This window comes from Amblyraja radiata, chromosome 30 (genome assembly GCF_010909765.2).
Source record: "Amblyraja radiata isolate CabotCenter1 chromosome 30, sAmbRad1.1.pri, whole genome shotgun sequence".
Taxonomy (NCBI): Eukaryota; Metazoa; Chordata; class Chondrichthyes; order Rajiformes; family Rajidae; genus Amblyraja; species Amblyraja radiata.
Window position 1 is genome coordinate 7,586,277 of NC_045985.1, and position 24,595 is coordinate 7,610,871.

General features: G+C 48.0%; 1 protein-coding gene across 3 annotated transcripts in view; it reads left to right on the forward strand.

Annotated features, from left to right (window-relative positions):
• LOC116990107 (zinc-binding protein A33-like) overlaps positions 1-24,595 on the forward strand; it is a 37,492-nt gene that overhangs the window by 10,992 nt on the left and 1,905 nt on the right. The window contains exons 3-5 of one of the 3 annotated variants that reach the window (XM_033047636.1): positions 7,913-8,146; positions 8,494-8,516; positions 8,614-8,732. The exons of 1 other annotated variant lie outside the window; for it this stretch is intronic. In XM_033047636.1, coding sequence (XP_032903527.1) covers positions 7,913-8,146; positions 8,494-8,516; positions 8,614-8,732 — 376 coding nt within the window. The remainder of the gene's footprint in view (positions 1-7,912; positions 8,147-8,493; positions 8,517-8,613; positions 8,733-24,595) is intronic. One more of the 3 variants, XM_033047638.1, reaches the window with a different exon arrangement.

Consider the following 24,595-nt stretch of genomic DNA (forward strand, 5'->3'; position numbering starts at 1 on the left):
ATCGCCATCTACCACCCCACTCCCTCTCACCACCCCCCCCCCCTCCCACCCCCCGTCTCCCCTCCCCCTCCCCTCCCCTCCCCTCTCCCCAGCCCTCTCCATCACCCCCATCCTCCCCGTCCCACCCCCCCTTCTGCCCTCCCCACCCCCATCCCCCTCTCTCCATCCCCCTCCTCTCCCCTCCCCCCCCCTCCTTCCGCCCCGCGTCCCCCATCCTTGACCCCCCCAGTCCCATCCCTCTCCCAGCCCCCCCCCAACCTCTCCCCGGTGCAGCCAACACACGGTGAACCTGCCTTCGTTGAACTGTAGCCGGTCACGTTCGAGTTTCCAGAGCCGCTCCTGGTCGGGAATGGTGGGAGGCAGCACCGGGGTCTGTGGGAGACAAACACAGACTGGGTCAACGGGGAAACCACAGAGACCTCCGCCCACACTGCACAAGATCCTGTCCCCTGTGCACCGGCCGTGTCCTGCAGGTGGTGATTTCGCTCCACGGACAGCGCCTGAGAGAGCCCACTCCCCCCTGCAGCACCGGCCGTAACCTGCAGGTGGTGGTGTCGCTCCACGGACAGAGCCTGAGAGTCCCCACTGGCCCCTGCAGCACCGGCCGTGACCTGCAGGTGGTGGTGTCGCTCCACGGACTGAGCCTGAGAGAATACGCTGAGGGTCATATTGGATCTTCTCAGTCCAACATAGAAGCTTCCCTCACCCTCCACCGAGGAAACCAAGCCACCAGGAACTGCAGGCGCTGGACTCTGGAGCAAAAATCACAAAGTGCTGGAGTAACTCAGCGGGTCAAGTAACAGGTGACGCTTCACATAGCGCTGGAGTAACTCAGCGGGTCATGCAGCATCTCTGGAGAGAAAGGACTACGCAGTTGCAGCATGGGACCCATACACAAATAAAAACATTTCTTCCATCGAACGTGTCCAAAGACAGGCAGCCCGATTTGTTACTAACACCTATGAGAGAGAAGCGAGTGTCACCAAACTCCTGAATTCTCTGGGGTGGAAGGAACCCTCTCCAAGACAGACGTGAAGCTCACCGTTTGACCTGTTTTCACAAAATGTTAAATGGTCAGCTCGACATAGACTACAAGACCTACACCAAACCCAAACCAATTAGGAGCAGCCGAGGGCATTCGATCCAATTTGTGATCCCAGCTACAAAGACAGATGTGTACAGCAATTCGTTCTTCCCCCGCACAATTAAAGCATGGAATAATCTCCACCCAATTATAGTTACCCAACCAGATGCAACTAAATTTAAAGTAGCTCTTTCTTCCCAATAACCCTTTCTGGCTTAAGCCCTCCCTTGACCACCTCCAGTTTAAATGCTGGTTTGTAAGAAGATGAAGGGTCTCGAACTGAAACGTCACCTCTCCACGTTCTCCAGAGATACTGTCTAACCCGCTGAGTTACTCCAGCACTCTGTGAAACGTCACCTATCCATGTTCTCCACAAATGCTGCCTGACCCGCTGAGTTACTCCAGCACTCTGTGTTTCCCCAGAGACGGGGGAAATAGGGACAGGCCCTTCGGCCCATCTCGCCCTCGATGCCTCACTGCTGATTCCATTTGCTAGCAATAAGTAGAACTGCAGATGCTGGTTTAAAAAAAAAATACACAGGCACACACACACACAGACACACAGACACACAGACACACACACACACACACACACACACACACACACACACACACACACGCGCGCGCACACACACACACACACACACACACAGACACACAGACACACACACACACACACACACACACACACACACACACACACACACACAGACACACACACACACACACACACACGCGCGCTCGCTCTGGCACCACACACACACACACACACACACAAACACACACACACGCGCTCGCTCTGGCCCCACACACACACACACACACACACACAGATCAGAGACACAGACTCACACACAGACGCACACACACACATAGATCACACACACACAGACACGGACAGACATACACACGGAGACTCACACACAGACATCACACACACACACACACAGAGACTCACACACACACACACGCACGCACGCACACACACACACACACACGCACGCGCGCGCACACACACACACATTAACAGCACAGTGTATTACTCAAGTTAGACAACCCGGTAGCGCTTGCGGTCTCTCCTGTTCGTTTCTCTCGTCATGCCGGATTGTGTCTCAGTCACCGCCGCTGCTCCCATGTCGATGCCGGCCTCCAGCATCGGAATCTGTTCATTCTCTCTGCCCCAGATTCACCATCCCCACGGGCATATCGTCCGTTTCCGCAATATCGATTTTTAGCAACGGGTGGGGACCCTGCGCCGCGCAAGCATTTAGACAGCTCGGAGGTACACACAAATGCTGGAGAAACTCAGCGGGTGGGGCAGCCTGAAGAATGGTCTCGACCCGAAACGTTACCTATTCCTTCGCTTCATAGATGCTGCTCACCCGCTGAGTTTCTCCAGCATTTTTGTCTGCCTTCGATTTTTCCAGCATCTGCAGTTCTTTCTTAAACATTTAAACAGCTCGGCATCAGTTGAAAGCGGCACTGCAGCGAACTGAACTGAACTGAACATGCATGAAATTTGTGCTAACATTCTCGACGTGCTGCATATTTTTTAACCATATTCTGCTATTTTGAAGTTCTACAAGAATGTGATTTGTTTAATGTAATCATTTATAATACTTGGGTCATCGTTGTTGGTGTCCAGATTTCACTGGGACAGAGTCTGCAGATACGGCGCATGCATGAGGTGGAATAGTGGAGAGACCCTCAATGCAGGAGCGAGACGTGAACTTCTGGTAGAATTTAATTGATCAAGAAGCATTTGTGTCAGCTATGAGCGGATCTTCTTTGAGGGTAAAGACCCCCTAAACATGACGAATTAATACATTAATAGATTAATAGATTAACCCCCCTTTGTTGAATTTGGATAATTTGCACAACCAGTAAAATGCACAATAACCTAATAGATAAGACTTGTTTATTCGAATTTGATGCCAAGTGCTTTCCCCAAACTGTATGGACTTTAGAGCTTGGTTTTAAAATCTGGTAGAGTGAAAAGCTTTTGTTGCGTGCACTCCAGTCAGCGTAAAGACAATGCATGATTACAATCGAACCATTACAGGGTATAATAATCATAATCATAAGCTAGGCCGCCAGCTCCATGATGTTAGGCCGCAGAGCGACCGGAGATATGATCCGGAAAACAATCGCATTTCCGACAAGGTAAGAGATTGAAAATAAGTTTTCCCCGACCCCTCCCCCACCCCCCACATTAAAGACACCAGAGAAGATTAACCCACAATTTTGAAACACACTGAAAATAATAATAAAAAAGATGAAAAGACGGACAGGCTGTTGTGTGATGCAGATCTACCAATGAGGTAGATAGTAGTTCAGCTCTCTGGTTGTGGGAGGATGATTCCGTTGCCTGAGAACAGCTGGGAAGAAACTGTCCCTGAATCTGGAGGTGTGCATCTTACTATTGGCCTGTACAGTTGTATTAAATCCTGTACTTCATACCCTCACGGACCCAGCAAATGTGCCAAACGCTTTCGTCACCACCCTGCCCATCCGCGGTGCAATTGTCATGGAGCTGTGTGTCTGCTTTCCAATGTCTCTCTAGTCTGCTAAAAATAACACAGGGCGTAACGTTTAAATGTGTATAATGTGCCCTGGCCTGTTTTTCCAACTTGCATCACATTTGTCCGAGTTAGATAATTCATCCTTTAATCCACACATTGGCCCAGTTCATAAAAATCTTGTTCCATCCCAGACAAATGGATCCACTCTCCAAAATGTTACCATAGAAACGTAGAAACATAGAAATTATGTGCAGGAGTAGGCCATTCTGCCCATATAATTCGCTGATCATCTGAATGCAGTACCCTCTTCCTGCTATCTCCCCATATTCCTTGATTCAGTTACAAGCCGAGTCTATCCAGTCTTTCTTCATATGAAAGTCCTGCCATCCAAGGAATCAGTCTGGTGAACCTTCTAAGTACTCCCTCTATGGCAAGAATGTATTTCCTCAGATTAGGAGACCAAAACTGTACGCAATACTCCAGGTGTAGTCTCACCAAGACCCTGCACAACTGCAGTAGAACCTCCCTGCTCCTATACTCACCACTCTCTTGTGGGCTCCATTTTTCCTTGGACATCGGAACATTGACCACAAACGCACTCACTCCAACAGCTACCCAGTCTGTGCCTCCTCCCGCCCAGCCTCCTGTGAGGATGCCATCCCCTTCTCTCAGTTCCTCCGTCCCCGCTACATCAGTGCTCTAGAAGAAGTGTGTAGGAAGGAAATGCAGTGCTGGTTTAAACCGAGGATAGACTGGGTTACAAAAAGCTGGAGTAACTCAGTGGGACAGGCAGCCTCCCTGGAGGGAGGGAATGGGTGACGTTTCAGGTCGAGACCTTTCTTCAGACTGGTTCAGGATCACAGAGGGGGAGCAGCGAGAGGTCTTCTACTCCAAGACATCGGAGGTGTCCTCTTTCTTCAGGAAACAGGGCTTCAACTCTACTGCTATTGATGGTGCCCTCACTTGTATCTCCACCCACTATCCGCACATCAGATCTCACCTCCCTCCCCTCCAGATTGAATAAGCGTAGAAATCCCTGGTCTTCATCTTTCACCCCATCATCCCATCCCCAGGCGCTTTCCCCTACAACCCACCAGAGGAGGCGCCTCTCTGTCCCTACACCTCGACCCTCACCACCATTCAGGAACACAAACAGCCCTTTCATGGGAGGCAGAGATTCACTTACATCTCCTCCATCCTCGTCTATGGCACTCGGTTCTCTCGATGTGGCCTCCTTTCCATCTAAACGCCTCTACTTCCTCCGAAGACCGAGGAAGTTTGGCATGTCTGAAACTTAGAAGAATTACGAGTCCGCTGAACCAGAGTGAATGAATTGGTGTTGATGTTGATCAGACGAGGACAGTACAGGTCTTATTGAGGATATGTAAATGGGAGCAGGGAATGAAATTGGAAAAAAATAATCCATGAGAGGAAAATAACGTTGAATTCACTGAACTTATCGCAACTTTGTCGGCGCTAGAAACGTGGCGACTCTCTCTGTACTGCCTGGGTGAGGTCTGTATTTAACGGATTACATGGAAAAACAAAGAATTTCACCGTCCCTTGATACATGTGACAATAGAGTATAATTGAATCATTGAGTTGAATTCAAGTTTGCACATGAGACTGTTAAATAAAATAACAGTGTTTGCTATAGAACGAATATTATTGTGCAGCCTAATTTAATGAACAATTCACGAGAGGAAACACGGATGTATTTAGTTTAAGGGAATGAAATTTACCCGAAGCTGATTACAAATGACATCGGCTTTTTGGTCAGGGCTGTGATTGACGGGGTTGAGCTCCGCCTCCCCTCGGCCTTGTTTCTGCAACTTCACACTGAACACTTGCAGCCGAATTACATTCATTCCCCGAGACGGCTGCGTGCGCAGTGTCAGCAGTTTCAGCGAATGGGAATGCGTTTTAAACCAGGAAATGGATGGTTAAAATCAAATGTTAAAATGGCTTCGAAAGATCAGGTCGAGAGTTGGACCGTGGAGGTAGTTTGTCCCATCTGCCTGGATTTCTTCACCGATCCGGTATCACTGGAGTGTGGGCACAACTTCTGCCGGTCCTGTATCACACAGAGTTGGGACAGGGAGGGGAGAAACTCCTGCCCGGAATGTAGAGAGGTGTTTACAGACCGCACCCTCAGGGTTAGTCGGGCCTTGGCGAGACTGTCTGACAAATTTCGAACACTGAGCCTGAATCGGACAGAGAAGGAAAGTAAACTTCAGTGCGAGGAACATCAGGAAGAACTGAAGCTGTTTTGTGAAACTGACAAGAAACTGATCTGTGTGATTTGTGCAGCTGGGCGGGAACACAAGTCTCACAGCTTCATGCTGGTTAAAGAAGCTGTTGAAACCTACAAGGTAAAAGCAAACCGATTTTGATCGCATCATTGTTTAATTCCATCTTTAAAATCTAACACTGTCATTCTCTGATTTTCAATCACAATCCCAGGATCAGGCGAAATCTTCCATCCAGTCTCTCACAAAAAAGAAATCAGAGATCCAGCGAATGGGGCAGCAACAGAAACAGAAGATATCTGGAGTTCTGGTGAGGCTTCTAAGTTTCGATTTCCTGATCTTGTGTAGATTTGATCCCTGTGATGCGTGCAATAATAGGACAGCGCAGTGACACAAGTAGTGCTGCTGTCTCCTAGTTCTGGTGAGCGGGTTCGATCCTGACCGCGGGTGATGCCCGTGTGTTTCACGCCTTCTCCCTGCGACCGCGTCGGTTTCCTTCCACGTCCCCAATACACGCTGGTTCAATGGTCAATCGGTGACTGTTATAATCCCTGGGAAAGTGAGTTGTGGATGGATAAATGGGAATTAAAGGGGACGTGAAAGGGAATGGGCGGCAGGGAATTGGATGAGGGAAATGGGAATGGTGGGATAATAGGATTACTCTCATGACATTTTAGAAGCATTTAGACAAACTAGTGAATTCTCCAGATAATCAGTTAACTATTCAATGGAAGTCAATGGGATTGGTGAGGATCCGTACAGTGGCCAGTAAGGACATGGTGGGCGGAATGGCCTATTTCTGCACTCTGTGACCAGACCGAGATTTGTATACAAACTTAAAGCACACGGTATTGGGGGTTCAGTATTGATGTGGATAGAGAACTGGCTGGCAGACAGGAAGCAAAGAGTAGGAGTAAACGGTTCCTTTTCACAATGCCAGACAGTGACTAATGGGGTACCGCAAGGCTCAGTGCTGGAACTCCAGCTATTTACGATATATATTAATGATTTGGACGAGGGAATTGAATGCAACATCTCCAAATTTGCGGATGACACTAGGCTGGGGGGCAGTGTTAGCTGTGTGGAGGATGCTAGGAGGCTGCAAGATGACTTGGATAGGCTGGGTGAGTGGGCAAATGCATGACAGTTGCTGTATAATGTGGATAAATGTGAGGTTATCCACTTTGGTGGCAAAAACAGGAAAGTAGACTATTATCTGAATTGTGGCCAATAGGGAAAGGGGGGAGATGCAAAGAGACCTGGGTGTCATGGTACACCATTCATTAAAAGTAGGCATGCAGGTGCGGCAGGCAGTGAAAAAGGCGAATGGTATGTTAGCATTCATAGCAAAAGGATTTGAGTATAGTAGCAGGGAGGTTCTACTGCAGGTGTACAGGGTCCTGGTGAGACCACGCCTGGAGTATTGCATACAGTTTTGGTCTCCTAATCTGTGGAAGGACATTCGTGCCATTGAGGCAGTACAGAGAAGGTTCACCAGACTGATTCCTGGGATGTCAGCACTTTCATATGAAGAAAGGCTGGATAGACTCGGTTTGTACTCTCTAGAACTCAGAAGATTGAGGGGGGGATCTTATAGAAACTTATAAAATTCTTAAGGGGTTGGACAGCTACTTGAAGGGAGATTGTTCCCGATGTTGGGGAAGTCCAGAACTAGGGGTCACAGTTTAAGGATAAGGGGGAAATCTTTTAGGACTGAGATGAGGAAAACATTTTTCACAGAGAGAGTGGTGAATCTCTGGAATTCTCTGTCACAGAAGGTAGTTGAGGCCAGTTCATCGGCTATATTTAAGAGGGAGTTAGATGTGGCCCTTGTGGCTAAAGGGATCAGGGCGTATGGAGAGAAGGCAGGTACAGGATACTGAGTTGGATGATCAGCCATGATCATATTGAATGGTGGTGCAGGCTCGAAGTGCCGAATGGCCTACTCCTGCACATATTTTCAATGTTACTATGTTTCTATGATATTAATTTTGCCAAATAATACTCTCCATACCGTGAGGAAACACAATCAGTGATCTTCACCTTTCATTTCACAGGAACAGTCACACAACTTTCAGTCACAGATCACATCCCAGTATGTTGAACTGCACCAGATTCTCACTGAGAAAGAGCAGCGCTCACTGGCAGATATCCGGGAGGAAGAGAAGAAGATTCTAAATACAATGGAGCAAAATCTTGGAGAGATTCAAGGGAATTTAAATTCCATTGAGAACGAAATCAAAAGGTTACAGGAACTACTGGATCTAAAAGACAACCTGTCATTTTTGAAGGTGAGGGGTTACACTACAGTTTTGGTGAGGTGAAAATGCACATTCACACAATGGTGGGTGACATTTGTGAAATAAATGCCACATTTACCAGTGATTCAGAACTGGGTCAATCTTCCCTCTGTCCCAGCAATGTGCTGCTGTTGTTCCAAACTAGATGGCTTCCCTCATAATCTATGGGAGCACAGCACTGCCTGCAAACTCCTTGGGAATGAGTTGCTGAAATCTTGTCAATGAGAGTTGGGAAAGGGGAATTATCAGAGGTTTGTAGCAATCCATGTGAAATTCCCAAAGTCGTGACGAGAAAAGTTCATCTCAGTTAATTGTGATTTGTGTTTTATTTCTTGCAGGAGGAAGCTGGTCGCAAGATGAGGTAGGACATTCTCCGGACTGAAACACTGTATGTTTTTGTAGAACAGCTCAAAAACATAATGATGCTCGATTTATAACCAGTCATTTAATATTTGCAGGGTTCATGATGAAGCCAAACCACTGTCGGTCGTAGATGGAGCCTTGCCGATCGAAAGATTTGATAATCCCTTTATGCTCAACACCGTATTAAAAGAAACAATTGATGTCATCAAGCAAGGTAAATCTTAATCCCTTTCTATTGTTGTTTGATGTCTTTATGTAATACTTTGATGCAGAGGTTGATGTGATGAATAGATTGAAGGGAAATTGAAATATTGTTCTCAGTCAAATTCATCTATGCTGGGAAGCATCACAGTCAGAGAGGGATGCAGCACAGAAACAGGCCCTTTGACTGTACTTGCCCATGCCGACCAAGTAGCCCAACCAAGCTACACCCACATGCCTGCGTCAGGCCCATATCCTTCTGTCTTTCCTGTCCACCCACCTGCCAAAGTGTCTCTTAAAGATCGTAATTGTACCTCCTCGACCACTTCATCTGGCAGTTTGTTCCATATAGCTGCTACCTACCCACCTGTGCAAGCTCTACTAATAAACAAACCTTCCAGACCCGATAGAATCCTTGTAAATCTTCTTGCACCCTTTTACAGTTTACTAACACCCTCATTGTGTCAAACCCTGCATTTAATATTCTGGCCTGTGTGACAAACACATTCTTCACCACCCTGTCTGTCACTGTTGCATCTTCCATGGCACTGTGTACCTGCAGCCCGAGATCTCTCAGTTCTATAAAGTTCCCCGTTTACTGTGTATGTCCTGCCCTGGTTTGTCTCAGCAAAGTCCATCACCTCAGCTCCACATGAATAAATCCCACCTGCCATTCCTGAGCCCATTGGCCCAGTTCACCGGGACCCCATTTACCCTCAGATAACCTTCTTCACTCTCCACAGTGTCACAAATTTTAGTTCCATCTGCAAACTGACTAACCGTGCAACCTACATACACACCCAATCGTGTATATAAATAAGGAACAACAGTGGACTCTGTCTCCAGTCTGAAAAACAACCCTCTACCAACACGCTCTCTGCGACCTTCAGGTAAATGTTGTATTCCATCGGCTAGTTCACCCCGGATTACATGAGATCCAACCTTCCAGAGCGGTCTCTCATGCGGTGTGTAGAATATTACTTAGATTGAATATTTAAGATTATAGGGAACTCACACAGAAGAGGAATTGGTGCCAGCTTAGATCAGCCATGATCACATTGAATGGAGGGGCAAGCCTGAGGAACGGATCCTAATCCTGCTCCTGTTTTCTTGTGTTCCTATGCTCCTGTGTACCAATAAATTGGCAGACACAGAGGAAATGTTGCAAAGATTAACAATACTTGTTCCTGGGACAATGAGTTTGCTGTGCGGGGTGTAATAGAGTAGACTAGGCCTGTGTACTCGAGTGTTTGGGTGTATTGGAGGAGATCTCAGTGAAACACAAAGTTCTTACAGGGCTCAGTGGGCTGGATGCAGCGAGAATGTTTCCCCTGTCTGAGGGGTCTGGAGAACGGGCACCCTCTCAGAATGTGGGCTGCACCATGTAGGACAGAGATTAGGAAACATTACTGCACGCAGAGACAGGGGAACCTTTGGAATTCCCTGCACCAGTGGTGTGGTGACTCAGTCATTCAGTGCTCTTGGGGCTGAGAGCCATGGTTTGTACATTACAGAGTCAGGCCCTTCGGCCCATCACGCCCGTGTCCACCTATTTCCCAGCTTTACTAATCGATTTGCCCACATTACATTGGTATTCTTCTGCACCTCACCTAGATAAGTGCCTCAAATATGATTATTAGATCTCACCACCGCCTCCTCTGTAGCATGTTCCAGATATCAACCATTCTCAGTGTAAAGAAAACTTACTACTCAGATACATTTTAAAATTCCTTGCTCTCAAGATAAACCTGCACTCTTGATTTGATATCCCTGCTGCAGCACCGATCTCTGCTACACTCCACCAGTCACAGACCTCCAAGCAGAAAACTCATCCTTCTACCACTACCTTCTACCTTCAACCACCAAGACAATTGTGGATCCATTTCACCAGCTCGCCTTGGATCCCACCTGCCTTCACATTCTGGACCAGCCTTACATGCGCAACATTGTCAAGTCCCTCGGGGAAGTTCATATATTGGTTCACAATGAGATCACTGTGTTCTTAGTTGTACACATCGATCAAATCCACCCGTGAATCCCCTCTTTCAGCGACCCTACAACCACAAATCTCCACCCATCTGTCTGACACCCGATCATTCAACCTCTGCTCCCTTCCATGGTCCAAGCCACCCCTCCCTCTATCTCACCCTCCACTCAAAGAAACAGGGGCAGGTCCTCTGGCCCCTCATGTCTCCCGCTCCCGTTCACTATGATCATGATGACTCCACCCCACACCTCTACCTCCTCTTTAACAACCTCAAACTGCCACTCACCTCAATATCCTCTTGCTCCGATCTGCCCCCGTATCTGAATAGCCCGCTTCATTTCACCATCCCCACTGCAACCTCGCAATTCTCCTCACTCTTCGCACTCGTCCTCCCCGTCCACCCTCCCCCACCTCACGAAATTCCCCTCTCCATCCCTGGATAAAAACTCTGGGAAAGATGTCTGTTGTCTACCGGATGTGGTTGTGGGTGAAACCCCAGGCAAGGTGTCAGTTGTCCGCCCGCCTGTGCCTGAGGCCGAGCGGCTTCCCCACCGGTCCCGGGGCCGCGCTGCCCGAGTCTCCCCCCGACCCCCGGGGACTCTCTGATTCTCTGCTTCTCCCCCCAGTCTCCGTCACCCTGGATGTGGAAACAGCGAGTCCGCTGCTCGAGGTGTCTGAGGATCGGAAGAGGGTGAGACTGACCGGTACCCGGAGGCGTCTCCCTGACACCGGGAAGAGGTTTACATTCATTCTGTGTGTGCTGGGATCGGAGGGATTCACATCGGGGCGACATTACTGGGAGGTGGAGGTGGCGGGGAGTCGTGTCTGGTGTCTGGGAGTCGCCGCAGAGTCTGTGGAGAGGAAGAGACCGGTCACACTGACCCCGGAGACTGGAGTCTGGAGCATCGGGCAGGGGTGGGGTGGCGTGTTTGAAGCACTCACCTCCCCTCCATCCCCTCTCCCCGCCCGTCCCATCCCCGGGAGGGTGGGAGTTTATCTCAGTTACGAGTCCGGGACAGTTTCATTTTACGACGCGGACTCCAAGTCCCATATCCACACCTTCACTGGGAATAAATTCACGGAGAAACTTTATCCTTTTTTCGGGCCTTGGGATGAAAACCAGTGGCTGAGAATCTGCTCCGGTTCCGCTCCGGGTGTGTATAAGGGTCGGGTCCCGCGACCGGCGTCAGGAGCGGGGCTCAGGGGCTGTGGGGCAAAAACCCGGTGGACAACAGGTCGGCGCTGAACGCCCCCCATTTAATCCCCCATATTCCACGTCGTGAAACCCCAGTGAGCGCGGAAATAAAACCAGGAGGAATGTAAATGTGGGAAGAGTGAAATAAACAGCAACTGAAATCAGAGCTGTCTGTCGATCCGTTCATTTCAACGCGTTAACTGCGTCACCTCTTGGTTCGGCCACTAGATGGCAGAAACACCACGTGGTGCGACCACAGACCAGCTGTAACTTTGAGAATTAATTTTGACAATTGCAGAAACAGCGGGAATCTGATTTAATAAGTGACTTTTGTGACCTGTTACCACACCTGCGGCCCAAACCAAATGCATGGCTTAAAATGTGGAGTAAAAGCAGAAATTGCCCCAAATACTCAGCAGGTCAGGCAGCATCTGCAAGGTGGAACATACCTTACATTTCAGATCTAATACTGATGACGAATTGTGTTTCCATTTGGATTTTCAGCATCTGTGTTTTGTTTTAGTTTTTCCAGTTGAATGGGTGATTGGAATGTGAGTCTGACCATAAACTGCCAACAAAAAAACAGAAAACGTTGTGGGCATTCAGCAGGTTGGGCAGTATACAGTGTCTGGAAAGGGTTAATATTTCTGAGGTACTGTGGAGCTGCGGGTAGAGCCGCTGTCTCTCAGGGCCAGAGACCAGGGTTCCATCCTCACCTTGGGTGCTGTCTTTTCGGAGTTTGCGCGTTCTCCCCGTGACCACGTGAGATTCCTCCAGGTGCCCCGGGTTTCTCTCACATCCAAAAGACATGCGGGTTTGTTGGTTAATTGGCCTCTGTAAATTGCTCTTTGTGTGTAGGGAGAGTTGCGACATTTAGCAGAGTGCCATCTGCTTATAATGTACATTGGAACAGTGGGCTGTGGCTCAGACTGAACCACGCCAAGACTATTGCAATGTTCTTTATGTATTCTGTGCCAATTCATGCCATGGGACTTGTGGAGGTGTTTCTAGAAAATATAATCACGTACAAAATGCTAAAGCTACAGAACAGTTCTGAGACACAAGCATTTACAGATGCTTTCAGTCCAAGAGTCAAGAGTGTTTTATTTCCACATGTCCCAGACACAACAATGACATTCTTACTTGCAGCAGCACAACAGAATATGTCAACATATTCACCCATATTATATAAAGAAGGAACTGCAGACTGATGAAGGGTCTCAACTCAAAACATCACCTATTCCTTCTCTCCAGAGATGTTGCCTGACCCACTGAGTTACTCCAGCACTTTGTGTGTGTATGTATCTGCGGTTTAAACCAGCATTTGCGGTTCCTTCCTGCATAATATGAATGTGTTGAACGTTGGGCGCTGGTGTGTACAAGTGAATACTTCTGTGAATGAAGTTTTATTTTGCAACGTGTTCTCTGCTCTCTGGGCTGGCGTTGGCAACGTGCACTGAGACAGACTTCTCTTCATCCACCTTTTATTAAGAAAATGTAAAAACACACAGAAACAGCGGCCGCCTCTGTCAGTCGTGAATCCTCGCCGGTCCCAGGATCACGCGTGGTCGGGACGGTGGGACGGTTCCCGTTGCCCAGCCCAACTTGAGGAGGGGGTGCTGGAAACTGGACCCAGTGGACACCCCCCCACCCCCAACAATCCTCCCCGTGACCTGGGTGGGGGGTAGGGGAGGATCCAGGCAGCATCTCTGGGAAACATGGACAGGGCACAGAGTGCCGGAGTAACTCAGCGGGAGAGGCAGGTCTGAAGAAGGGTCTCGACCCGAAACGTCACCCATTCCATCTCTCCAGAGATGCTGCCCGTCCCGCTGAGTTACTACAGCTTTTTGTGTCTATCTTTGTGGATTATGGGTGGGAGATGGAGACAAAGAGCCGGAGTAACTCATCGGGTCAGGCAGCATCTCTGGGGAACATGGAGAGGACACAGAGTGCCGGAGTAACTCAGCGCGTCAGGCAGCATATCCGGGGAACATGGAGAGGACACAGAGTGCCGGAGTAACTCAGCGGGTCAGGCAGCATCTCCGGGGAACATGGAGAGGACACAGAGTGCCGGAGTAACTCAGCGGGTCAGGCAACCTGAACGCGTGTCAAGTGTTATGGGGAGATGGCAGGAAAATGGTATTAGGGGGCAGAGATCAGCCATGATTGAATGGTGGAGTGGACTCGATGGGCCGAATGGCCTAATTCTACTCCTATAGCGTCTCTGAAGAGAAAGGAACAGCTGACGGTTTGGGTCGAGACCCTTCTTCAGACTGAATGTGCGGGAGGGGGAGACAAAGCTGGGAGGGTTACTCCAGTCTGGGCTTTGGGGTGGGGGGGGGGCAGGAATGGGGGTGAGGGGAGGGGGCGTGAATGTGGGGAGTTTCCCCGGGTGGTCAGTTGTGTTTCTGCCGTTTCCAGAAGCGTTTGACGTCGGGATGGCCGGTGGGGGTGACCACCATCAGCCGCTTGGGGGGATTCTCCCACACCAGCACCCACAGGTCCCGCGCATAGTCACGCAGCAACTCAAAGTCCATCTGCGACAGGAACTGGTTGTACAGCACACCTGTGGGGGGAGAGAGAGAGGTGTGGGGGAGGGGGAGGGGAGATAGAAGTGGGTGGGGGGAAGTAAGGAGGGGTACAATGAGAAGGGGGAGATCACCATAAACTCGACCGTGAGATCTCGAGGCTGCTTTCTGCCCGTCCCTTTTCTCCCCATCCCCATCTCCTCCCCACTCCCTCTCACCATCCGTCTCCCCTCACCCCCCCCCCCCCTCCCGTCTCGTCTCCCCTCCTCCCCTCCACACCCCAATTTTCCCTCCCCCCCCCAGTCCCCTCCCTCTCCCCGTCCCCCCCAACCTCTCCCCGGTGCAGCCACCTCGCGATGAACTTGCCTTGGGTGAACTGTAGCCGGTCACGTTCGAGTTCCCAGAGCTGGTCGGTGACGGTGGGAGGCAGCACCGGGGTCTGTGGGAGACATTTGTCGTGGGACATCCGCCTTGGCCTACGCAATCTCACGGTTACAAACGTTTTTACTCTCCTTCCCATTCCCATACTTACATTTCTGCCCTGGGCCTCCTCCATTGTCAGAGTGAGGCCACATGCAAATTTGAGGAACAGCACCTCATATTTCGCTTGGGCAGCTTGCAACCCAGCGGTATTCATATTGATTTCTCTAAATTCAAGTAACCCTTCATTCCCTCTCCCTCCTTCTCCCCCATACCCACCATAGGCGTCCCGCTAGTTTTATATTCGGGGCCCATAATGATCATTTCTTCCACAGTCAACAATGGATCATTGTGGGCTCCATTTTCCATTGGACATCGGGACATTGACCACAAACGCACTGACTCCAACAGCTACCCAGTCTGTGCCTCCTCCAGCCCAGCCTCCTGTGAGGATGCCATCCCCTTCTCTCAGTTCCTCCGTCTCCGCCGCATCAGTGCTCAAGATGAGGTGTGTAGGAAGGAAATGCAGATGCTGGTTTAAACCGGGGATAGACACAAACAGCTGGAGTAACTCAGTGGAACAGGCAGCATCTCTGGAGAGAAGGAATGGGTGACGTTTCAGGTCGAGACCTTTCTTCAGACTGGTTCTGGATCACAGAGGGGGAACAGCGAGAGGTCTTCTACTCCAAGACATCGGAGGTGTCCTCCTTCTTCAGGAAACAGGGCTTCAACTCTACTGCTATTGATGATGCCCTCACTTGTATCTCCACCACTATCCGCACATCAGATCTCACCACCCTACCCTCCAGAGAGAATAAGCGTAGAGATCCCTCGTCTTCATCTTTCACCCCATCATCCCATCCCCAGGTAATTTCCCCTGCAACCCACCAGGGGAGGCGCCACTCTGTCCCTACACCTCGACCCTCACCACCATTCAGGAACACAAACAGCCCTTTCATGGGAGGCAGAGATTAACTTGCATCTCCTCTATCCTCGTCTATGGCACTCGGTTCAATGGATGTGGCCTCCTTTACATGTAAACGCCTCTACTTCCTCAGAAGACCGAGGAAGTTTGGCATGTCTGAAACTTCGAAGAATTACGAGTCCGCTGTACCAGAGTGAATGAATTGGTGTTGATGTTGATCGGACGAGGACAGTATAGGTCTTACTGAGGATGTGTAAATGGGAGCACGGAATGAAATTGGATAAAATAATCCAAGAGAGGAAAATAACGCTGAATTCACTGAACTTCTCGCAACTTTGTCGGCGCCAGAAACGTGGCGACTCTCTCTGTATTGCCTGGGTGAGGTCTGTATTTTACCGGATTACATGCAAAAACAAAGAATTTCACCGTCCCTTGATGCATGTGACAACAGAGTATAATTGAATCATTGAGTTGAATTCAAGTTTGCACATGAGACTGTTAAATAAAATAACAGTGTTTGCTATAGAACGAATATTATTGTGCAGCCTAATATAATGAACAATTCACGATAGGAAACACGGATGTATTTAGTTTAAGGGAATGAAATTTACCCGAAGCTGATTACAAATGGCATCAGCTTTATGGTCAGGGCTGTGATTGACGGGGCTGAGCCCGCCCCTCCTCAGATGTGCCCCGCCTCTTTCATTGATATTTCCGCAGCCATTTCGCGCCCGAAACCCCATTGATCTCGGGTTCAGCAGCAGCCGCGGCGGGTCCACAGCTCCGGACTCCCCCGGGTCCTAAATCCCGCCGACACGTTGTTGTCCAGCCTCACTGACCTCCTCTGGCAGCTTGTTCCATTTCCCCACGACCTTCTGTGTGAAAATATTGTTCCTCAGGTTCCGATTAAATCTTGCACCTCTCACCACAAACCTGTGTCCTCTAGTTCTCGACTCCACTACTCCGGGTAAAAGACTGTGCATTCACCCTATCCATTCACCTCTTGATCCCATGCACTTCAGCCTCCGGCGCTCCAATTAATTGCTGCAGGGCGTCAGCAGTTTCAGCGAATGGGAATGCGTTTTGAACCAGGAAGTGGAGGTTAAAATGGCTGCGAAAGACCAGGTCGAGAGTTGGACCGAGGAGGCAGTTTGTCCCATCTGCCTGGATTTCTTCACCGATCCGGTGGCGCTGGAGTGCGGGCACAACTTCTGCCGCTCCTGTATCACACAGAGTTGGGACAGAGAGGGGAGAAACTCCTGCCCGGAATGTAGAGAGCAGTTTACAGACCGCACCCTCAGGGTGAGTCGGGCCTTGGCGAGACTGTCTGAGAAAGCTCGAACATTGAGCCTGAATCGGACAAAGAAGGAAAGTAAACTTCAGTGCGAGGAACATCAGGAAGAACTGAAGCTGTTTTGTGAAACTGACAAGAAGCTGATCTGCCTGGTTTGTGCAGCTGGGCGGGAACACAAGTCTCACAATTTCATGCCGGTTAAAGAAGCTGTTGAAATCTACAAGGTAAAAGCAAACCGTTTTGATCGCATCATTGTTTAATTCCATCTTTATAATCTAACACTTTTATTCTCTGATTTTCAATCACAATCACAGGATCAGACGAAATCTTCCATCCAGTCTCATACAAAAAAGAAATCAGAGATCCAGCGAATGGAGCAGCAACAGAAACAGAAGATTTCTGGAGTTCTGGTGAGAGTTTCCAGTTTCGATTTCCTGATCTTGTGTAGATTTGATCCTTGTGATGCGTGTAATAATAGGGCGGCGCAGTGACACAAGTAGTGCTGCTGTCAGGGCCGCACTTAGGGGGTGCGGGGCCCAATTGGGAACAATATTGGAGAACCCCAGATTCCCAGCCAAGGTCTGTCAGCCCAGTTATTTAGTTTATATTATGAAATTGTACACTAGGTGCTATGGATTCTACACTGTGTGAATCTCTCCTGCTCCCTCCCGTTTGACTGTCAGTAGCACCGCTGCTTCCAACCTTTACCGTAGCAGCTAATTTCTATTAAACTGCAATTTGTGATTGGACACAATGCCCTTGGAGACAGCGGCTGATTGCACGGGAGGAGACCTATTTGTTGATTGGACGGGAATTTTAAGGAAAGCTCGTTGGTGATTGGATGCAACCCCCTTAGAGACAGCGTTTGATTGGCCGCCAAATTAAATTGTCAAATAGGAAAACAAAAATCGCTGGTCGGTGCGAACTCAGTGGACAATCTGGTTGTATCTCCAAACTAAACAGTATAACATGCAGGTACATTCATTTAAAATTAAATTCAGTGATAATTTCACATGATTTCTCACTGTGTAAAGCTCAATATCTGACCAATTTCTGTTTAACACGTTTGGTCTGCCGTCAGCATTTTTCTCTCCCAAAACAGTTCATATCTAGCAAACCGATCAACGAACCAGACAGCAGTTGGACGCAGTCATATAAACATAGAAAATAGGTGCAGGAGTAGGCCATTCGGCCCTTCGAGCCTGCACCACCATTCAATATGATCATGGCTGATCATCCAACTCAGTATCCCATCCCTGCCTTCTCTCCATACCCCCTGATTCCTTTAGCCACAAGGGCCACATCTAACTCCCTCTTAAATATAGCCAAAGAACTGGCCTCAACTACATTATGTGGCAGAGAATTCCACAGATTCGCCACTCTCTGTGTAAAAAATGATTTTTCTCATCTCAGTCCTAAAAGGTTTCCCCTTTATCCTGAAACTGTGACCCCTTGTTCTGGACTTCCCCAACATCGGGAACAATCTTCCTGCATCTAGCCTGTCCAATCCATTAAGAATTTTGTGCGTTTCTATAAGATCCCCCCTCAATCTTCTAAATTTTAGCGAGTACAAGCCGAGTCTATCCAGTCTTTCTTCATATGAAAGTCCTGACATCCCAGGAATCAGTCTGGTGAACCTTCTATGTACTCCCTCTATGGCAAGAATGTCCTTCCTCAGATTAGGAGCCCCAAACTGTACGCAATACTCCAGGTGTGGTCTCACCAAGACCCTGTACAACTGCAGTAGAACCTCCCTGCTCCTATACTCAAATCCTTTTGTTATGAATGCTTTCTTCACGGCCTGCTGCACCTGCATGCCTACTTTCAATGACAGGTGTACCATGACACCCAGGCCTCGTACCATCTCGCCTTTTCCTAATTGGCCACCATTCAGATACTAGTCTACTTTCCTGTTTTTCCCACTAAAGTGGGTAACCTCACATTTATCCACATTATACTGCATCTGCCATGCATTTGCCTACTCACCCAGCCTATCCAAGTCACCTTGTAGCCACCTTGAAGCTTAGAGGGGTTTAAACGGTTTAGAGATGTTTAGAGGGCTTCAGATGGGTTTAGAAGTGTTCAGAAGTGTTATAGAGGGAAATAGGAGGGAATTGAGGGGGTTTAGAGGTATTCAGAGGTTCCCAGAGGGGTTTAGATGCGTTATAAGCCACCCGTGAGAAATTGTATTCCTCTGATATTGAAGATAGACATAAAGCTGGAGTAACTCAGCAGGACAGGCAGCGCAGCGACTCTGGAGAGAAGACCCTTCTTCAGACTGAATTGAACTCTCGTCAGTGAGAGTACTTGTGATTGTCTGAAGAAGGGTCTCGACCAGAAACGCAACCCTCTCCCCAGAGCCCATGCCCGTCCCGCTGAGCCACATTCAACTTCAGAGCCAAACAAAAAACACAGAGTGCTGGAGGAACTCAGCGGGCCAGGCGGCTGCCTCACCCGCTGAGGTTCTCCAGCATTTTTGTCTAGGAACATGGCGTCATTAATACTCATTCAAAACACAATAACATTTCCTGAGGAAGGTGGATGGATGCAGATTGATGACTTGGTATAACAACTTGTTAACTACTTCCTGTTAAGAAGTGCTAACAGTACGAGTTAACAAATCGTCTGTGTCTGATGGCCGTGCAGCGGTTGTTATACATGTTCGTTTAAACAAAATCCGGATGGCGAATTAAAAAAAAAAATCTTTATTTAACAAAGAGAATTCGTATTTCCGTACGAAATACGGAACATTAATGCGGGGCCCCCATTAGGCGCGGGGCCCAATTGGGAGCAATCGGTCAAATCGGCTTAAGGCCGGCCTTGGCTGCTGTCTCCAAGTTCTGGTGAGCGGGTTCGATCCCGGCCTCGGGTGCTGCCCGTGTGGTTCACGCCTTCTCCCCGTGACCGCGTCGGTTTCCTTCAGTAAGGCATTCAACAGTAAGGCATTACATTCAACAGTAAGGCATTACTTGTGTTTTTTCTTGATTCCTTTGTTATCTAAAAAGTCTCAGAAGTGATATATCTGGCTGTAAATTTTGCTTCAGAGGCGTTTTCTTTTTCTATGTAAAAACACACTTGAGAAACATGGGCGATTTAAAAAAATTTACAGCCAGATTTATCACTTCTGAAACTTTTTAGATGCCAAAGGAATCAAGAAAAAACACAAATAATGCCTTAGTTGATGAAATGCAGTGAGCAAACGGCCAATGTTCGCCAAGCACTCTGTCTGTTGTTGTCCCGTCAGTTCTCGCTTCTAACTACCGTCATTTCTCCTCACTTTTGGAATTCTGAAGTAGGCTAAATGTCCCTCACGCTTATCCCGATTTCCATAATTATTTACAGTGCAAAAATTGACAATTACGGCGGGTTTTAACGGGCCCGCTACGCTGGAAACAATGGTAAGTGCCTACCTGCGGTTCATCGCGTGTACTCCATTTGGAGTAGCGTAGCAACAGTACGGGTCATGGGTCGTGACCCGACTGCCGTGAAACCTCCCTATAACATTACCCTCACGAAGTCTGAAGAAGGGTCTCGTGCCGAAACGTCGCCTATTCCTTCTCTTACTAGATGCTGCCTCACCCGCTGAGATCCTCCAGCATTTTTGTCTACCTTAGACAAATTTGAGTTGCCAAAGCAAATAAAAAATGCACAGGCCAAATGTCACCGTTAAAGTCGTGAGGAAACACAACAAGTGACATCATATATTGATCTTCACCTTTTATTTCACAGGAACAGTCACATAACCTTCAGTCCAAGATCACATCCCAGTATGCTGAACTGCACCAAATTCTCACTGAGAAAGAGCAGCGCACACTGGCAGATATCCGGGAGGAAGAGAAGAAGATTCTAAATCCAATGGAGAAAAATCTTGGAAAGATCCAAGAGAATTTAAAATCCATTCAGGAGGAACTCTTAAAGTTGCAGCAACAGATGGATCAAAAAGACAGTGTGGTGTTTCTGAAGGTGAGGGGTTACACTACAGTTTGGAGAAGAGAAAGTGCAGCCACAAAATGGTTGGGTGACATTTCAGAAATAAATGCTGCATTTACCAGTAATTGAGAACTGAGTATATGTTTAATCTGTTCCAATTTTTGTTGTTCCCAAACTAATTGGCCTCCCGTATAATCTATGGGATCTCAGGAATGCCTGGCCGGAATGTAGAGAGGTGTTTGTATTCTGTAGTGTTCAGAACAATGACAGGTGATCCTATATCTGATCCCAGGGACCACGATTGGACAGAAGGTAGTGAATCTCTGGGATTCTCCAACCAAGAGACTCTGAGAGGTTTAACCTGTGAGACGTATTTAAACCAGAGGAAGATACAGTTTTGGAAATTCGGGTGATTGTAATTGAAGAGAATGGGGCTAAGAGGAAGAGTTCAGTCCTGGGCTAGATCAGCCATGACCACATTGTGGGGATTAACATTGAAATCTAGAACGTGGCGCACACATCAGATTGATCATGTATATCCGGTTCCCATCAGCAGTGGGTGGTCACCTTGGGGGAATTTGCTCTGTGTGTTTCGTCCATCTTGTTACACCATAGAATTACATCCCATTCTACACCATAGACAGGCCATTTGGCCCATACTATCCAGTCATGTTTTCTACTCCACTCATCATCCCTCCCATCTACTCTCCACACCCGGTAACAATACCCCAAATTCCAGGACGTCACGTGTTTATCCCGCTTGTCCTTAAATTTATCTCAGCTGTTGGCTTCAGTCCCTCCAATGCAAGTGAGGTCCATGTTCCCAACACTGCATTATTTTCAGTACTTGTTGAATACCATGTTGCATTCCAGCTTTGATTTTTGGTCTCCCCACAAGTAGAGATATTATTTCACCCCCACCCATTAAAATCCACTGATAATTTTAAATTCTATCTCATCATTCCTGACATGTTCTCCAGATAAAATCCCATGACCTGCCCAGTCTTTGCATTGAGTTCTGTGCAAGAGGGAACTGCAGATGCTGGTTTAAACCAAAGATAGACACAAAAATCTGGAGCAACTCAGCGGGACAGGCAGCATCTCTGGAGAGAAGGAATGTGTGACGTTTCAGGTTGGGACCCGAAGTCTGAAGAAGGGTGTTGATCCGAAACGTCACCCATTCCTTCTCTCCAGAGATGCTGCCTGTCCCGCTGAGTTACTTCAGCTTTTTGTGTCGATCTTTGCATTGAGTTCCATCCTCTCAGGTATGACGTCATTCTCATGAACATTCCTTGTGCCTTCCCCCATCGTTCTACATCTCTGTGGCAATATCCGCTTTCTGTCTGCATGGCAGCGGCAATAAGAGTTGGGAAATGGGAATTATCAGAGGGTTGTAGAAATTTGGTCCCTCAGTCAATTGAGATTTTTGTTTTATTTATTTCAGGGGGAAGCTGGTCGCAAGCAAAGGTAGGACATTGTCTTGACTGAAGCATTGTAAGGTTTTGCTGAATATATTTCTAATGCTCAGATGATATCCTGCTGTTAAATATTTGCAGGGTTCGTGATGAAGCCAAACCACTGTCGGTGGTAGATGTTAACTTGCTGATTGAAAAATTTGATAATCCTTTTTTGTACAACACGGTATTGGCAGTAACACCCGATGACATCAAGCAAGGTAAAGCTTATACCTTTTGCATTATTCTTGTTTATGGAATCTTTAAATTATGTGTATATGCTAACATTAATGGTATTTTGGACTGAAGGGAAATTGAAGATTTGATCATCCACCAAACACAGCTGCAGAAAAGCATCACAGAATCAGAGAGAGATGTCGCACAGAAACAGGCCCTTTAACTCAACATGACTATGCCAACCAAGTTGCCCAACCAAGCTAGTCCCATTTGCCTGAGTCTGACACATATTCTTCCAAGTCTTTCTTATTCATGTCTCTGACCAACTGACTAAAATGTCGTCATTGTCGCTGCCTTGACCACTTCCTCTGTCAGTTCGTTCCATACATACACTACGCATTGACTGAAAAAGCTTCTCCTTTTTACTGTTTCCACTCTCACCTTAAACTGATGCACTCTGGGTTTGGACTCTCCTACCTTGGGTAAAATACTAGGCTATTTACCCTATCTGTGAAAACATCTATAAAAAACAGCCGGTTGTGCTCCAAAGACAAATGTCCCTGCCTGTCCAACGTCTCCTTCTAACCCAGCCTTTCAGGCTTGATGAAATTATTGTAAATCCTTTTACACCCTCTCTAATTTGCTAACAACCGTATTGTGTCAAACGCTGTATTTAATATCCTGACCTATGAAAGCATGAGTGACAAACATATTCTTCACCATCCTGCCTGTCACTATTGCATCTTCCATGGCACTTTGTACCTGCAGCCCGAGATGTCTCAGTTCTATAAAGTTCCCCGTTTACTGTGTATGTCCTGCCCTGGTTTTTCTCAGCAAAGTGCATCACCTCACCTTCACATGAATAAATCCCACCTGCCGTTCCTGAGCCCAATGGCCCAGTTCACAGGGATCCCATTTACTCTCAGATAACCTCCTTCACTCTCCACAATGTCACCAATTTTAGTTCCATCTGCAAACTGACTAACCATGCAACCTACATACACACGCAATCGTGTATATAAATAAGGAACAACAGTGGACTCTGTCTCCAGTCTGAAAAACAACCCTCTACCAACATCCTCTGTCTGCGACCTTCAAGTAAATGTTGTATTCCATCGGCTAGTTCACCCCGGATTCCATGAGATCCAACCTTCCAGAGCGGCCTCTCATGCGGTGTGTAGAAGTTGCATCTCTCAGAGGGCAGTGAATATCTGGGATGTTGTGCCCAAGGTGGTGGTAAAAGGCTGAGTTATTGGATATGTGCAACTTGGCTACAAATAAATATTTGATAGATCGAATATTTAAGATGATGGGGAACTCACACAGAAAAGGAATTGGTGCCAGCTTAGATCAGCCATGGTCACATTGAATGGAGCGGCAAGCCTGAGGAGTGGATCCTAATCCTGCTCCTGTTTTCTTGCGTTCCTATGCTCCTGTGTACCGATAAATAGACAGACTTGACACAGAGGAAATGCAGCAAAGATTAACAATACTTGTTCCTGGGACAATGAGTTTGCTGTGCGGGGTGAGATTGAGTAGACAGGGCCTGTGTATTCCAGAGGTTGGGTGTATTGGAGGCGATCTCAGTGAAACACAAAGTTCTTACAGGGCTCAGTGGGCTGGATCCAGGGAGGATGTTTCCCCTGTCTGAGGGGTCTGGAGAACGGGCACCCTCTCAGAATGTGGGCTGCTCCTTGTAGGACAGAGATAAGGAGACATTACTGCACGCAGAGACTGGGGAACCTTTGGAATTCCCTGCACAGGTGGTGTGGTGACTCAGTCATTCAGTGCTCTTGGAGCCAAGAGCCATGGTTGTACATTACAGAATCAGGCCCTTTGGCCCATCCCGTCCATGTCCACCTATTCCCCAGCTATGCTTATCGATTTGCCCAGATTCCATTGGTATTCTTCTGCACCTCACCTAGATAAGTGCCTCAAATAGTGATTAGATCTCACCACCGCCTCC